This window comes from Notamacropus eugenii, chromosome 2, assembly GCF_028372415.1.
Source record: "Notamacropus eugenii isolate mMacEug1 chromosome 2, mMacEug1.pri_v2, whole genome shotgun sequence".
NCBI classification, from domain to species: domain Eukaryota; kingdom Metazoa; phylum Chordata; class Mammalia; order Diprotodontia; family Macropodidae; genus Notamacropus; species Notamacropus eugenii.
The window spans coordinates 297,955,171-297,971,175 of record NC_092873.1 but is presented as its reverse complement, the minus strand read 5'-3'; the positions used below and the strand labels follow the sequence as shown (position 1 = coordinate 297,971,175).

The window sequence follows — 16,005 nt, the reverse complement described above, 5'->3', positions numbered from 1 at the left end:
CCTTGGCAGCAGATGGGATAGGGGGAGGAGGGAGATGGTGAGGTATCAAAAATGACAACTAGGTTGTGAACCTGGGTAAACTGGGAGGGTGATGGTGCCCTGGCCAGTGATAAAAAGAAGTTTGGAAGGGGAGGATTTGAGAGGAAAGAGAATGAGTTCAGTTTTGGACATGTTGAGTTTAAGATGTCTCATAGGACATTCATTTCATGATCTGAGAGGGAGGTCAGTGGAGAAGTTAGGGCTAGATAAATGGGGATGAGAATCATCAGCATAGAGATGATAATTAAATCCATTGGAGCTACCAAGATCACCAAGTGAAATTATATAAAGGAAGAAGAGAAGAGAGTCTAGATCAGAACCCCATGGGACCCTCAGTTAGAGAACACAAGCTGGACATAGGATCCAGCAAAGGAGACAGAAGGAGCAGTGAGAAAGGTGGGGGCAGAAGCAGTAGAGAATAGTATCCTGAATACCTAGAGGGAAGTAAGCATCAAGGAAGGGGGACAAAGCAATAGTGACCGTGTTTGGTGTCTGTCTTCAGAGAAGTCAAGGATGAGGACTGAGATTTAGCGATTAAGAAATCATTAGTAACTTTGGAGGTGGCAGTTTCAGTGATGAGGTCAGAAGCAGACATAGAGTTAAGAAAAGAGTGAGAAGAAAGAAAGAGGAGGCATCTATTGTCGATGGCCTTCTCAAGGAGTAGAAGAGACTGAGTGAGTAGGTGTGATGATAAAGAAGGGGCAGACTGTTGGAAAAGACAAGATGGAATGGGATCCCTTAGGCATTTAGAGAGATTAACCTTGGCAAGGATAGGGGACACCTCAGCATGTGGGAGGACATGGTGGCAGAAGGTACCTGGCTGAGGGGAGGAACTTTTCAGGGAATAGCTTCTATTTTTTTCAGTGAATGATGAAGCAGGGATAATATGTATTCTAGTGGGGTATATTGGAAGGAACATTGGCTTTGAAATAAGAAGCACTGGATGCAGGCCTGGTGCTGCTGTTGAGTTAGCTGTGTGAGGCTGGGCAAGTCACTAACCTCTCTGGGTCTCAGTTTAATCACTTGTAAAAATGGAGATAATAATACTTAGCCTATCCACCTCACAAGGCTCTTGTGAAGACCCACTGACATAAAGTATGTAAACGTGCTTTTTACTCTTAACCACTATGTAAAACTCATATACAACTTTCCCCCAACCCCTTTGAGTTCAGTGGCTGCCACTTCATTTAAAATTCCTCTTTGTAGAATTTAGTTCCTTAAGGGCAGGGATATTTTGGTTTCTTTCTCAGGTTTCTTAGTTCATTGTCTAGTGCTTTGAACATTTTAGACAATCCCTATTAAAAAGAATTGAATTTTAAATGAAGCAATTTATTTTTGTTGTTATCTCCTAGAATGATTTCTAGTCTGTTTCCAGTATTCATGGTAATTTAAATGATGCAACTTGGCATTTTTTTTATGTTGAAAGGCCTATTTTCAAAATTTCATTTAATGCTTTAAAAGTTTATACTTATTAAAATTTTATCAAAACAGTGACAGTTTACGGATGTGTTTGGATTATTACTTGATGGTAATGAAAGGTGAACTCTTTACTGGCATGAGGATCTGCCATGTTCACTTTAGATTTGATCTGTTTGTGTTTTCCTTTTAGGTACTTTTAATGAAAGTGATTTGGATTTGAAGTTTCCATATTACATTTGCAATAGTTGTGGAAAAAATAATGTTGAATCCCATGGAACTAAGTCCAGTGTTAAAATTAATAGCCAAAAGTATATATAGCTGATTTCAAAACAGTGTTTTTAAAATTAGGTTAAATTACCTTAAATTACATAATTACAAAAATAAGAATCTAGTTCAACAAATATTTATTAATTACTTGCCATTTGCAAGGAACTGGGCTAGGTACTAAGGGGAATACAAAGGTGAATTATATATGGTCCGTGCTGCCCCTAAAATAGTTTACAGTGTGGTAGAGGAAGAGAAGATACACATAAGTAAATACGTAAAATATACAGCAGAGTATGAAGGCTCATCAAAAACATTTGCAAAGTCTTCTGAAAATACCAAGGGAGAGCATATAGTTTGATCTGGTTAAAAATATGTCTCATTTTATTATGTTAGAGATCCTCAGAGTCAGGAAAGGTTGAACCCTCCCCCAAGATTCATTTCCAGTATCCTGTTTTGAAGTCTAAAAGATCTGAAGTCAACCCCCACACCCTGTTCTCAATATAAGAAACCCCTCTTGAATGATTCATAGTCTGTAGTAAAGGGATAGGACTAATTTGGAATTTTAGGGCTAGTCCTAGGCCACTAATTATTTTAATTCTTCACCCTTTCCCACCCTTCCCCAAAATTTATAATAAATCGTTAAATGAGTATAGAGTTGCCAAAGAATTACATGGTCAGAAATGAGAACTCTCCACCTCATTTGTGACTGATGACTGTCTACAACCTTTATGATCTCTCACTATACCATAGCCTTTGTTCTAGCAGAGCATTAATTCCTTAGATGCTGAAGAACTGTTAATCCCTGCAATAGTTCATTGTCATTCTCAGTGACTAAATTCACAGGTAATGAATAAATGCTCTTTGCCACCACAGAAGTCTGTGACATCTCTGGCTTAATCCTCACTCCTTTGAGGCTGGTTTCTGTTCCTATACTTATTGTCTACTTAAGTATCCCATTAGTCATTAAAATACAGTGACAGGTAAAGTACATGCACATCCTTCATATAGAATTCCCATAGGCTTCCAGTTCACTGAACTCAGAATTTTAGAGCTGAAGGGAACCTCGGAAGCTCTAATGAGTGAAGGCCAGAGAGACGATGTGCCTCAGAGCACCCCATCCTGTAGAGAACAGAATGTGGAAGAGCATCACATCCTTTTACTCAGGGGCATTATGGGTGTGGTTGAGGCATGCTAGTGTGATTTAAGATTCTTCGTTCCTCCACGGTACCTGAAGAAAAGATCTGCTTGCCCAAAGGAAGATCGGTCTTTGTGGCAGGATTTTTTCTGTGGTGCCACTTACTTGTCAGTGACATAATACCTACAGTTAGAGTCAGCGTATCCCTTCAGTAATAAAATTGTATCTATTGATACATAATGACAAATTCAGGTAGGAAACAGATGATGGAGGCTTGTCCTGACTTAGCTAAATATCTTCACATCCATAAATATGTATTAAATCAGGAAGGTAGGAGGAAGAGTTTAATTATAATTATTCTGTGACTTTTATAGAATTATTTAAAATGAAAATATGAAAATCCTATATGAAATTTTTTTCTTTAGCATTCAGCTAACCTCAGCTATTATCCTTGATTATCTTTGTGTGAAAAGCGGAATAGATAATGTATCTTGATAGCTAATAAAAGTTTGTTTGGCAGTAATACAAAGAGAACTAGTGAAAATGGAACAATTAGGTCATGGATATAAAGATTATGGTATGTGAGACAGGAACATCAGCCTGAATTTTTTAGTGAATCAATGAAATAAAATTTGCCCTAATTTTTATCCTTCTGAATTATCATTCTGTCTCCTTGAGATCAAAACAATGGCTTGAAGGGGATGTGCTAGGCATAGGGTTCTGCCTAACTACTTCTTGATACAAAAAAAACTGAAATAACATTTCAAAAACCTGTGTTTTGGTTTATACTTATTTTTTGGAACAGATATACATGTCATCTGTTTTATGATCATTAGAAGGCCCAAGGGACTATTTTGCAGTGACACACATTGTGTGTCTAAGCGTCCAAAAATGAATAGGCAGTTGTTAAAATTCAGTTAAAACTCTACCACACCCAGGCCAGCTGTCCTAAATCAGTTTGGGTTTGAGTTTTGAGTGTTTACCTTATCTTATCTTTGTCCATCAGAGACACAGGCCTAAAATTATTGCACAGTGATCAAAAAAAGGAAACACAAACTATAAGCATTTATTAAGCACCTACTGTGTGCCAGGTACTATCCTATATGTGGGGGATGAAAATGCAGTGAATGAAACAAACAAACCCTCCAGAGTATAATGTAGAATTTTTCTAACACCCAGTTTTCCTGGAACCTATCCTACAGTTTTAAAAACCTAGGTATTGACCATCTCCTAAGTAACAGAGAGCCAGGATATTTTATCAGGAACATATTCTGCCAGATCAAGCTTATCTCCTTTTTCAATAGGGACCCTAGACTGTTAGGTCAAGGAAATACTATTGCTAGAGTTTACCTGGATTTTAGCAAACTATTTGAAAGTGTTTCATGCTGTTCTTGTAGGGAAAAAATAAAGAGGTGCAAGGCAGACAGTAGTATAGTTAGATTCATAACTGGTTGAAAGACTAGACCCATAGTAACTCATGGCTTCATTTCCCCTTGCAAAGACTCCAGTGGTATGCTTGAGACCTGGTGCTTCGTGGCACCTCCCATGCAACCATACAAGCTGGCATTATACATAGAAGCTACCAGGTGGTGGGATGTGGCTAGAATGCTAGGTCTGGAGTTGGGAAGAAGACCTGAGTAACCCTGGGCAAGGTATGAATCTGTTTGCCTCAGTTTCCTCACCTGTAAATTGGAGATGACAATAGCACATACTTTGCAGGGTTGTTGTGGGGATCAAATGAGAAATAATAATTGTAGTGCTTAACTACACATAGTGCTATATAGATATTAGCTATTATTATATTATTTTATTATTCAAATAATCCAAAGATAGAGGGTTTTTTAAATTATTAACTCTATAATGTACCCTTAAAACAATTTTAGTCATGGAGACCTGGCAGGATGTATGGGAGATATTAGGAACATTCTGTAAGATAACCACTTTCTTACTCAAGGAGACTAAAATATGTGGTGGGTAAAGAGAAAATAATATTGGCTTAATTCATTTTACTGGCTTCTTCTCATCTGCTAACAAATATGCCTAGTCTCCTAACCCTAAAAAAAGACTTCCCTTGAGTCTTCATCATCACACCTTTCTCTGATGAACTTCATGGAAGAAGGTATCTAATACAGTGTATATACATTAATGTCTTCCCTTCCTTGCTACCTACTCAGCTGCTTTAATCTGACTCCCAGAGGCCTTTCACATTTGTTACCCTCCTTTGTTATCCACTCGGCAGCTTTTATACACACTCTCACTCACCAGATACTCTCCCTTTCCTTGGCATCAAAGATACCAGTTATACTGAGGTCTGTTTGTTTTTTTCCCTACTTTTCTAACTATCCTTTTTCTGTGTCTTTTCACTGGTTCCTAATCTTCCCAAACTTTAAATGTGAGCGTTCTAAAGAGGTCTTTGCCTCTCTTGTTTTGTCTGTCAGCCTTCCTCCCTTGCCAGTCTCATTCCCACCAGTATCGTTTAACTACCACCTCTGCATAGATGAATTTCAAAGTATAGTCTACACCTCCCTTCTGAGCTTGAGGCCTATTTTTCCAACTGCCTCCAGGGTTTCTCCATCTCATGTCCCAGCATTTCAAACTTAATAAATATGCCTGTAGCCAGATTTAGTCTTTTTTTCTTACCCCCTCGCTACTGCCTACTAAGGAAAGCTGCCAGCCCCTTGTGGGGAATTGAGACCCCTCTGTATCCCCTCCTGTCATTCCTCCCCAGGCCCTCTCCATTCTGGTCTTCTCTGTTCCTCTCCCACTTTGCTTCTTGAATTCTTACTGGTCCATTGACTCTCATCTCCAACACTGGCTCTTTAATGAAGCCTTCCCTGCTTTCCATCCCCCCCCCCCCCATTAAGACCTTCTGCTTCACATTTAATAGAGCCCTTTGCTTTGTGCCTCTTAATGTGTTTAATACGTGATATTGTGTATTATACTCACCTGTCTTTGTGACCCCCTAATTGACTGTAGCTTCATAGAGTCATTTCGCCTTAGCTAAGTGGTATAAATACAGCAGTGCCTAATGTCACTGGTCCTTTTGGCACATCTCAGGCCCTTAATGTTTGGTGAATTATATTTATTAAGCACCTGTTGTGTGCAGTGCATAGTGGCTTTAGTGCTCAGACAATCTGAAAATCAGTAAGACTGCATTCAAGTCCTCCATCATAATGTGAGGCTGTGGGTGGCAAGCTATGACACCTCAGTGCCCCAGGTTAGAGAGGTTCCTCAGTAAGGATTCCCTGTGCCAGCGGAATCAGGTTTGGCCCCAAAAGCCTTGGACAGGGCACTTTGGTAAGTTACAGAGATAAAAAATGACAATTCCTAATATAGTGAGCTGACAATCCTAGAAGGGTCAGGGGAAGAAAGGGATATAACATATGCACAGATAAGTATAATAGAAGGTTTAGGTTTGTGGGGTAGAGAGGGGCAAAAGAGAAATAGGAAGTGTTCTTGAATATTTCAGGAGGGAGAGACTACTGAGATAGGGGAATCAAGGAAGGCTGGAAAAGCTCTCACTTGAGCGTCATGCAAACGTGATGAGGATTCTGAATGGCAGGGTGAAAAAAGAAATGCCTTACAGGCATCATTGGATGTTCATGTGAATGCCGGAAATCAAAGAAATGGCATGTTGAGTTCATAGACCATCTGCCAGTGTAGTTTTGCAGAAACATATTAGGCAAAAAAGGAAGTCATGTAAAAGAAGGCTAAAAGTGTAAGTTGGAATCATTGTATGGAAACCCTCTAGTGCCAGGCAGAGAAGCTTATGTATGTCCTCGAGGTCATTAGATGCTGCTCAAGGGCCTGAATCAAGGCAGTCACTTGTTTAGACCTTAATCGATTTCCCTCAGATAGTGTACGGAGTATCTTGAATCAAGGTGATACTCCCAAAATTTTGAAAAGACGCACACACGCACACACACCCCACCCCCTCCTTCTAGGTCTGCTCAGACGTTGTGCCCTTCCTGACTTGCAGTTCTCGCAGTCTACAACAACGGTGGGTAACCCATGGCCTTCAGACCACATGTGGCCTTCAAGGTCTTTGAGTGTCACCTTTCCACTTACAGAAGAAATCCTTTTATTAAGTGGATTTTTTCTGTGAAGTTTGCATTCAGCCAAAGGAGGACCTGGAGGGCCACATGTGACCTCGAGGCCACAGGTTCCCCACCCTGGTCTAGAGCTTCCCTTACTGCTTGGGGCCTCCTTGACCTCTATCATGTATCAGTGCCTGGAGCATCCTCACCTTGGAAAATCTCTCTATCATCCTGTCACCTCCCCCCTTCTTTAACCTCCTGGCTCTGCTGCTGATTTTTGAATTAAAACACTTGGCCTAATATCCTTTCCCTGGCAGAGAGAAGCAGTGACTTGCCTAAGGTGATAAGGTTAGTTAAATGGCACAGCTGAGAAATGAAACTAGGTCTTCACAGAGTCTACACCATATTACAGTTTCAATTCAAATAAAGATGTTTTGAGCTTTTTTTTCTTCATCTTTGGCACTTTCATGATCGTGATCTTAAAAAACAAAACTATTGCATATGAGGACAGCTAAAAGTTCCAGAGTGAGATGGCTACTGAGTCATGGCATCAAAGTCTGAGTAAAACCAGGAAGTGGGTAAGGATTGACTGGCCTGTGCCAGTCTTCACAATAGAGGCCTTGGGAGGAATTGACCAATGGGAGAAGGGGGAAGGCAGCCCCGAGGACTGTTACAGGATCACAAAAGCCTCCGAGGCTAGTGGACATAACAGGGTGAGGAGGATTCAGTAACCAAAGGAAGTTCTAGGGTAAAGAAGATCCCACAGAGGCAAAGTCCAGAAAGACAGCCAAAGGAGGGAATCAATATTGGCCCACATAGGTCCCTCCCATCTCAAAAAATTAGCTAGCATTTTCATAAAAACCTTCACAAAGGATTCCATGGTTTTTCTCCAGCACTTTAGTGTCTCAAATTTTTTTTTTTTATCATTTCCACATAAATCATGAAACTGTTTTTGTTGCTCAGCAGTCTCACATAATATGAAACTAGTATAAGAAACTTTCATGAGTATTAAAAAGTTTTCAGTGTGTGTGTGTGTGTGGTAAACTTAAGGACACAGAGCACTGAAAGAGAATTAAGAAATCTACTCCGAAAGAACTGGATTATAAAGAGTATAGTATGGTAGAAACTCTGAACTTAATGTCAAAGCCCTGAGTTCCAGTTATGGCTGCAATGCTTACTGTATGGAAAGTTCAGTGTCCCCATCTGACTGTTCCTCATCGCAGCCCTACGAGGTATGCAGTATGTTACTATGAGGAAAGCTTCCAGTGCTTTAAGACACCACAAAAACTGAGGCTATAGCAACAGACCATAAGCCCCTTGAGGACAGGGAGTGTTTTCTTTTTGGCTTTATATCCTCACCACCTAGTACAGTGCCTTTCTCATAGCAGGCGCTTAATAAATATTTGTTGTTTGCTTAGGGAGAAGTGAAACTTTGGTCTTCAGAGGAGCCTATAGATTTACCTAACCATGACCAGTATTTTCTTTTAAAACAATTTCTTTTTGTTCTGCTCTGTGACTGTATGCTAGGCTCTTAAATGTAAGGCCTCTTATATTCCTCATCTGTAAAATAAGTCATTTGGACTTGGTGAGGCCTAAAGGTTCCAGCCTTAAGGAATTAAATACCATGGGGCAGCTAGGTGGTGCAGTGGATAGAGCACCAGTGCAGGAGTCAGGAGGACCTGAGTTCAAATCTCACCTCAGACACTTGATACTCACTAGCTGTGTGACCTTGAGCAAGTCACTTAACCCCATTTGTCTCATCCTGGGTCATCTCCTCTCGTCCTTATGAATATCTGGTCACTAGATTCAGATGGCTCTGGAGGAGAAGTGAGGCTAGTGACCTGCACAGCCCTCCCTCACTCAAAACAAAGTCAAGTGCAAGTCATATCATGATTTCTCTGATGGCATGGTGTTCTTCGGCAAGGAAGGATGAACACACACACACACACACACACACACACACACACACACGAGGTATTATTTGTAAAAAGATGTTCCTGGCACATAGTAGGTGTGATATAGAGTCTTATTCTCTTCCATCTCCTTCCACTTCTTACATTCTATGATTCTGTAATCTTTGTGGAGAGGTGAGGGATGTGATGAGAAGAATAGAACTTGAATGAGGAATAAAAAAAATAATTATTTTTATACATTATTCAAGTTTTAAAAATATAGCAGATCCTAGGATTTGACTGCACTTGAGTTTAAAGGAAAGATCTTTAGATCCTTGGTCATATTTATATTCAGAAGACAAGAATTCCTAGACACCTAATACCCCAAAATCTACTTGTTCCTCTACAATTGAATCAGTATTTATCTCTGCTTCAGTGGATCTAGCGCAGATTTTATCATTAGCTTAAGATTTTTTTAAAAATCCCATAATTACTGTAAAATATCTCATTCAAACATCATCCTCCTTCTCTCTTCCCAAGTCTTTACTTGCCTTAATGTTAAGGTAATGTGTACATTCCTTACCTTAGAGTGTAATGAAAATGAACTCTTTGGAGAAAAAAAAAATCTTAGAAACTACAGAACAGTCTTATATCCCATTAACCTAATGAGAGATTTGGTGCCTATTGGCTTTAGGAACTAAATTAATTTAAAATCATTGAAATTAACTGTCTTACTTGGTTTTTATAAAGACAAACTTAGGAAAAATGTGGGCCAGATAATCACTCTGGAACTATGTTGTCTTCCTTAGACATTAAAGGCCTGGTATGCAATTCTCCGTCTTGAACCAAATGACCTGAGAGCTTTTAACAAGCCTTGCTCCTTATGCGTGGCAAGAGAGCATCTGCCTCTGTGTCTGCCAACACAGTTATGATTCTGAGATTCCCTTTAAGGAAATTTGGGTTTCACAATCCTGAGCTAAGTCACTACATAGTTCTGTCTTTAATTCTGTCTTAAAACACTTTTTCCTCCATGCTCACAGATGTGAAAGGAGACCCACTTTTAATGTTATAAATCTCTTTTTTTTTTTTGCCTTTTTGTTTCTTTCCACAGGAAAACGGGCCTTACTATGCGTCTTATCCCCCATCACCAGATCTATGACCTTTCATCTTGGGTAGTGCTGCTGATTTCCAAGGATGACTCTTTCTTCATGGCCTGCTGCCTGTTGAATTGAAATTCATTTGTGCTGTACAGAATTCAGAGAAGGTCTTTTGTCCCCACCTCTCTGATATTTTTTTATTGACATTATATTTTCGGGCACATAAACAATCTGCAAATGTTAGGTCACTGCGCACTGTGTACCACTGTTTTAAATTTGTATATGCATATCTAGTGGAAATACTGATATTTCAGAATGAAAGGAAGGAGAGATTTGTGTCTGCATCCCCTGTGGGAGAGCAACTTTCAAATGTCTTAAATTTCCTGGAAAGGCATCAGACTTTTGGACAGTCTGTCAGTCTTGATATATTGTCCCCATCATATTGAAAGCTGCCTGGGGTACTGAACCATTTGTAATAATGTACAAGCCATTCAGGCTACACTTATCAGATAAGTACATTACTTCCAATCCTGTTGTGGGGTTTACTTCTTACATATACAGATACCTTACCTACAGCAAAGAAGAATGGTGTGAAACTGAGAATGTTGGAAGTGATTTGACTGAAATTCTATTGCTTGACAAAAGATCATTGAAATGTTTAGCAAAATATGGGCTGTGTAAGTGCTGGGCTTATATCCCTGAATTAGATGATCTGTGGGGGTGCCACTATTTTGCTCTTAAAGAATGATAAAAGGATGTCTTTTTGATTCTTCTGTTATCATAAGCATTGTGGCCTCTTTTTAAAAGCTCCAGCTGTCTTAGTTCTCTAAGTAAATAGAAACCACCAAATAGTTGACCAAGAATTTATTTAATATCACATGAGAAAGAAAGTAATGGTATGTTAACTTTCTTTAGAAATATGTGTGTATATACACACACACACACACACGCACACACACTCTCTCTCTCTCTCTCTCTCTCTCTCTCTCTCTCTCTCTCTCTCTCTCTCTCTCTCTCTCTCTCTCTCCCCCTCTCCCTCTCCCTCTCCCTCTCCCCCTCCCCCTCCCCCTTCATCTCCCCCTCCTTCTCACTCTCCCTCTCCCTCTCCATCTCCCTCTCTCTCTTTCACCTTGTGTAATGATCAGACCTCCTGGCATTGCCTGTGTATCAGGAGGGTGAGCAGACACAAGGGCTGTGATTCTTGACGTCATTGCTACTCTTGCTATTTCTAACTCAGGCACTAAGCCTTAGCCTGCCTAGCTATAAAATGAGTACATTACCTACCTCATGGAGGTATGAGAAGGTATAGTATCTAGAAAAGGACTTGAATATCTTTGAGCGACAGGTGCTAAAGGAATGTGAAGTAGAGGTGTTGTCTCTGATTGTAAGTTAGGAATAAAATTTGAATGAGGTCTACAGGATTTCCCTTATCTCTGACCCCCCTGTACTCTTTCAGTCTTTCAAGAGAAATACAGCCATCAGTGTACAATTTCAGTTCTAGCACCTCCCATCTCTAGGTCTGTCCAGAATTTTTTTTTGATCATTGATGATAGTGTCAGTTGGAAAGGCATTATTTTTTGGCGGGGGGAGGTTGTTATTCTTAAATGAATGGTTAATTATCATTGACATAGTCCTATTACCCCCTCAGCATCTTAGTACACACCTTATCCCCAACTCCCAACCCCCAACCCCATGCACACACGTACACAGATCATTTCTCTCTGGACAACTGTTATAGTCCAAAGGTGTGAGCCAAAGTGCCGACTCTGCATAGCTTTTAAAACGTAAACTTTCTAAGGAGCCTTTTACTCTTTCAGTAACAGCACTCATGTTCCATTTAATTCTCCAGTGCATAAAGAATGCAATTCATCTCCAAAGTACCAAAAGAATAATTTTAGAGAAAATTGGTTATGGAATTGGGCAAGTCTCTTCACCTTTAGTTATTAAAGAGTTTAGCAAGTGAATGTCATTTTTTAAAGTGGGAGACTGAAGTATCAGTCACCTGTGAACAGGTGGCAATGACATGGTCTTCCTTTTCTTATCCTATGTTTTGTGAATATTGGACTAAAGTAGCGATCAGCACATGTTGGCAACCAGTTAGATACAATTTTCACCTTTCTCTGGTGTAGCTGTCTTGTAATTCTTATCAAAACACATTCCTTTTATCTCTTTAGCCTGGTTGTGCCCATCACAAAAATTCAAATAAAAAATTGAAGCAGATAGTAGATTGTTATCACAGACTCTTGTTGGATCAAATTGGAATACCTTTTCCACAAGGGGCTATGAAAATATACAACCTTTTCTGTGTTAAAGGGCTTAGCTGCCTTGAATTGAAATTCTTCCTATAATCTTTCCCTGTAGGCAGTATAACAGGCTGCCTGTAGTGAAAATATTTGCTGTATTGTCCTTTGATTTAAAGCTGTTTTTATTGATATGTATGCATATCTATTTATATTTACAATTTAAACATTTGAAAATGTGCTTCAGTTACAGGATGGTATTCCTTTCATCCATCCAGTAATTTTAAAAGGGTATTTATTGCTGTAGTAATATTAATAATGTTTTTAGTGAATACTCATATACACATGTATACATACATATACATATATGTATGTGTATATATATGTACATATATACACATATATTGCATACAGTGTGCTATATATGTGAAAGGTCCTCTGTATTCACCTTAAAGAACAGGTCATTGAGGTAGTTAGTATGCAACCAAACTCATCAGTATGCAACCAAACTCATCATGAGAATTTGATAGTTTGGTGGTGACAGTTAAGATGAAAATCATACACTTCCCAGTGGGACTGGGTGTCAGCTGGGACCAGTATTATTTGTACAAAACACATTTAATGAAGCTGTTTCATCTGACTGGGCTTTTGGAAAGAGCAGAGTGACCTTATGGTGACAGAATGATCAAGTAGGGTACAGTTGTCATATATTGTTTTGATGAAGGTCAGATAGACTAGATAATACATCGCTTTCAGAGGAAGGCATTGTGGCATAAAGGGATAGCTGCATATAGCAGTCTACTAACAGCTGATAGTAATTCAGAACATGACAAATTAATAAAATTAGATTTTGGTCATTCTGAATACCAGTTGAAGTTCTAGACACAACTTACAAAACTTTAGGTACCTTGAGGTTTCAAAACAGTAAAGAGTTTTTGTCTTCATATATTTGAGTTGCTTTGAATTCAGTGATACCAAAGATTTTTTTACAGGTAAAATATCATACTAGAAAATTCATTCCTAAAAAATCTTAGACACAGTCATCCAAATTAAAATTTTTCATTCTTCAAACTCCAATTTTATCTGATGTCTTATTTATATTGTTGCCTTTTAAAAAAAAAAGTCAGAGGAAAAAGCTATTATATTTTGAAAGATATCAGTAGGAATTCAGTACAGATGTTGGAAAAAAATAAGTGTAAATTTATCATGAAAATTCTGATATAGCTAAAGTTTACTAAAGGGAGAAAAAAGGATCTCTCCCTTGAACAACAAATTTAATTATTGTAGTAAAAGAACATTGCCCATCTCTTTTGTCTCCTTTCAATTCTTTGCAGTCTCATTTTGTTCAAACTATAGGAAATAGTTCTGTCTTTTCATTGCCTAAATCAAAAGAAAAATGAGAACATGCAGTGTTAAATGTTAGCTAAAACCAAACTGTGATAGTCTCCCTTTAAATTTTGCCTACATGTATGTATTCTAAGAGTAAAACTGTAAATTGGGGGGTGCTATTTTTGGAGTTGAAAGTGAGAAGGAATCCGTAGTTCATAATTCAACAGAATGGACTACAGCTGCTTTGATCTCAGTTGGAGATTTGGCCCAAGAAAATCATGGGTCAGGCATTCAAGCATTTATTAATCATCTGCTGTGTGCTGGTCACTGGGGATGTAAAGGTAAAAATGAAACAGGCCTTTCCCTTTAAGAGCTTATATTCTACCAGAGCGACCTGTCCATGTAAACATATATGAAATAGATAGGTCATCTGTGTGTAGGGATTCTCAAGATGTAATGCTTTTACCTTAAAATACCAGTGGCAGTATTCCCATAATAAAGATGCAATAAAGGCTGTTGGTTCTATAGATGTTAAGTACAGCCCATGAGTACTTTTGGAGAGTGAAAGATGTTATGAGTGAAAGTTACACAACCACACATCACTAAGGTTGTCTCAAAACCCCAATCATAATTTGCTCTTTCATATCTACTTTGCAAGTGATGTCCCATATTCTAATATATAAAGGATATACAGCAATAAATACGATGAATACTTGCCAAGATTTCTTATTAAAATAGCAGTTTATATTTGGTGATATTGAATGAGACTAGTTAACTTTTTTTTTTTTATGCTTTCCAGAAAAATATTTCCAAGGGTGGCTGTTGCAAAAAGAGAAACAATTTGTGGAAGGGCTGGATTGAAGAAACATTATAGACATGATTTTGCTCATGCAATTCACATAGCAAACGTAACTACTGAATACAATATTCTGTTGGCTGCTGAAAGCTAAATATATTACGTAAACATACAGTCACACTTTTTTTTCTAACGATTTTTGTTAGTATAAGTAAGCACACAGTCAGCACAAACTGAGCCAGGACTTTCAGACCAGATCTTGCTGATGAAAATAAATAATTTTGTAAAATCTTGAACACATGTAAATCATTTTAATTATTGCTGAGCAATGGAAACCCAAGGGTTTTATGTAGCTGGTATGACTTAAATATGTTTATTCAAAATTCAGAAAGCCTTCCCTAATGTTTCACATTTTTTAAAGATATGTTTTTAAATATGCTTTTCTTGATTTGATAATTTTTGTTTGTTTTAAACTGAGCCTATGTATGCACTTGAAGAATATGGAGAACCAAGAAAGAAATGGTAAAGTTCATTCAGTGAGCAAGAATGTAGACCATTTTTCTCTTTCCTCTTTCCATGCTACTATCCTAATCAATAAAGCCTGGCACCTGCAGTAAATAGTGTGATGAATTATCTAAGAAGTTGCTTACAGTATGAATTATAACCACTGAGAAATTTTTGCCTTGTAAAAGCAAATTCCATGTACATAGCTAGAAGTTTTTGGAAATACTGGTGCAGATTTTTTAAAATATACATAATAGATGCTTTCTAGGAACTTACCTATTAAGCTTTTATCTTCATATGGAATACTTTATCTGTAGCCATTTTAAAATATTGACCTTATAAGGTATGAAAACCTGCAAATTCTGAAAACCTACCTATTTGAATAGTAAATCATCTAAATTACTTTTTGCAGCTAAAATCCATTGATTCTCTGCTTTTATTTAACATTATTTATTTGGATGGTGCGTTATCGTTTTTAAGATTCGTTAGCATAGTATTATTACTTTGATCTTTGCAGTAATCCTTTGAGTATAGTAGGGCCCATGACTGGCCCCTTTTTACAGATGAAGAAATTCGGGATATAGCCTACATAGTTATTATTTGTGTCTCAGTTGGTTAATGTTAAAAAAAAAAATTCGTTTGTCGTCTATATTGTAAATGCTTTAAAAGAACTACCACCTGACCAAAAGTTGGAATTGTTTTATGTGATATGAACTGTGTTAAAAATGAAAAATTAAAAAAAAAATTCAGGATCATGTAAAATGACTTACTCAAGATCAAGTAAATGGCCAGTCTGTTAGCATTCAGGTATTTTGACTATCAGCTCTTTGTTTTGATTACACCATGCTACTCCTCAAGTTCTCATGAAGTAAAAACACTGAAACTTTTGATAGGCATATTGTTGAGAGGCCAGTGAGATACAGAAAGAAGGTGTTAGCTTTATTCACCTCACTATGTACATCATCCACCAGGAGTTTTAAGATGGTGTGGATATATTGAATTGTAATTGAGAATACCTCAAGTCAGATGTTTGGCTTTGGAATACTTCATTTAACTTTTGTGCCACAGTTTCCTCATCTGTAAAAGGAGGGAGATGATTTCAAAGTTATCTTCAAACTTTAAATCCCATAATTCTAGGCTTTGTATTACAAAGGTGGGAAGGTGGGGGAGGGAATACCACAGGGAGGCATTTTCTCCAACTGTCAAAGTTTTGGGTGAATTTAGCATTTTTCTCTTGCATGCAACCTACC

The 16,005-nt window shown here is 38.1% G+C and overlaps 1 protein-coding gene across 5 annotated transcripts in view; it reads left to right on the top strand.

Moving 5' to 3' along the window:
- Nucleotides 1-15,524, top strand: part of GDAP2 (ganglioside induced differentiation associated protein 2) — a 70,718-nt gene extending 55,194 nt beyond the window's left edge. For 4 of the 5 annotated variants that reach the window (XM_072644511.1, XM_072644512.1, XM_072644509.1 and 1 more), the window contains exon 14: nucleotides 14,255-15,524. In XM_072644511.1, coding sequence (XP_072500612.1) covers nucleotides 14,255-14,329 — 75 coding nt within the window. In that variant the 3' untranslated portion in view covers nucleotides 14,330-15,524. Of the gene's footprint in view, nucleotides 1-9,900 lie in introns of all 5 variants that reach the window. The other variant, XM_072644513.1, reaches the window with a different exon arrangement.
- Nucleotides 15,525-16,005: the final 481 nt, after the last annotated feature.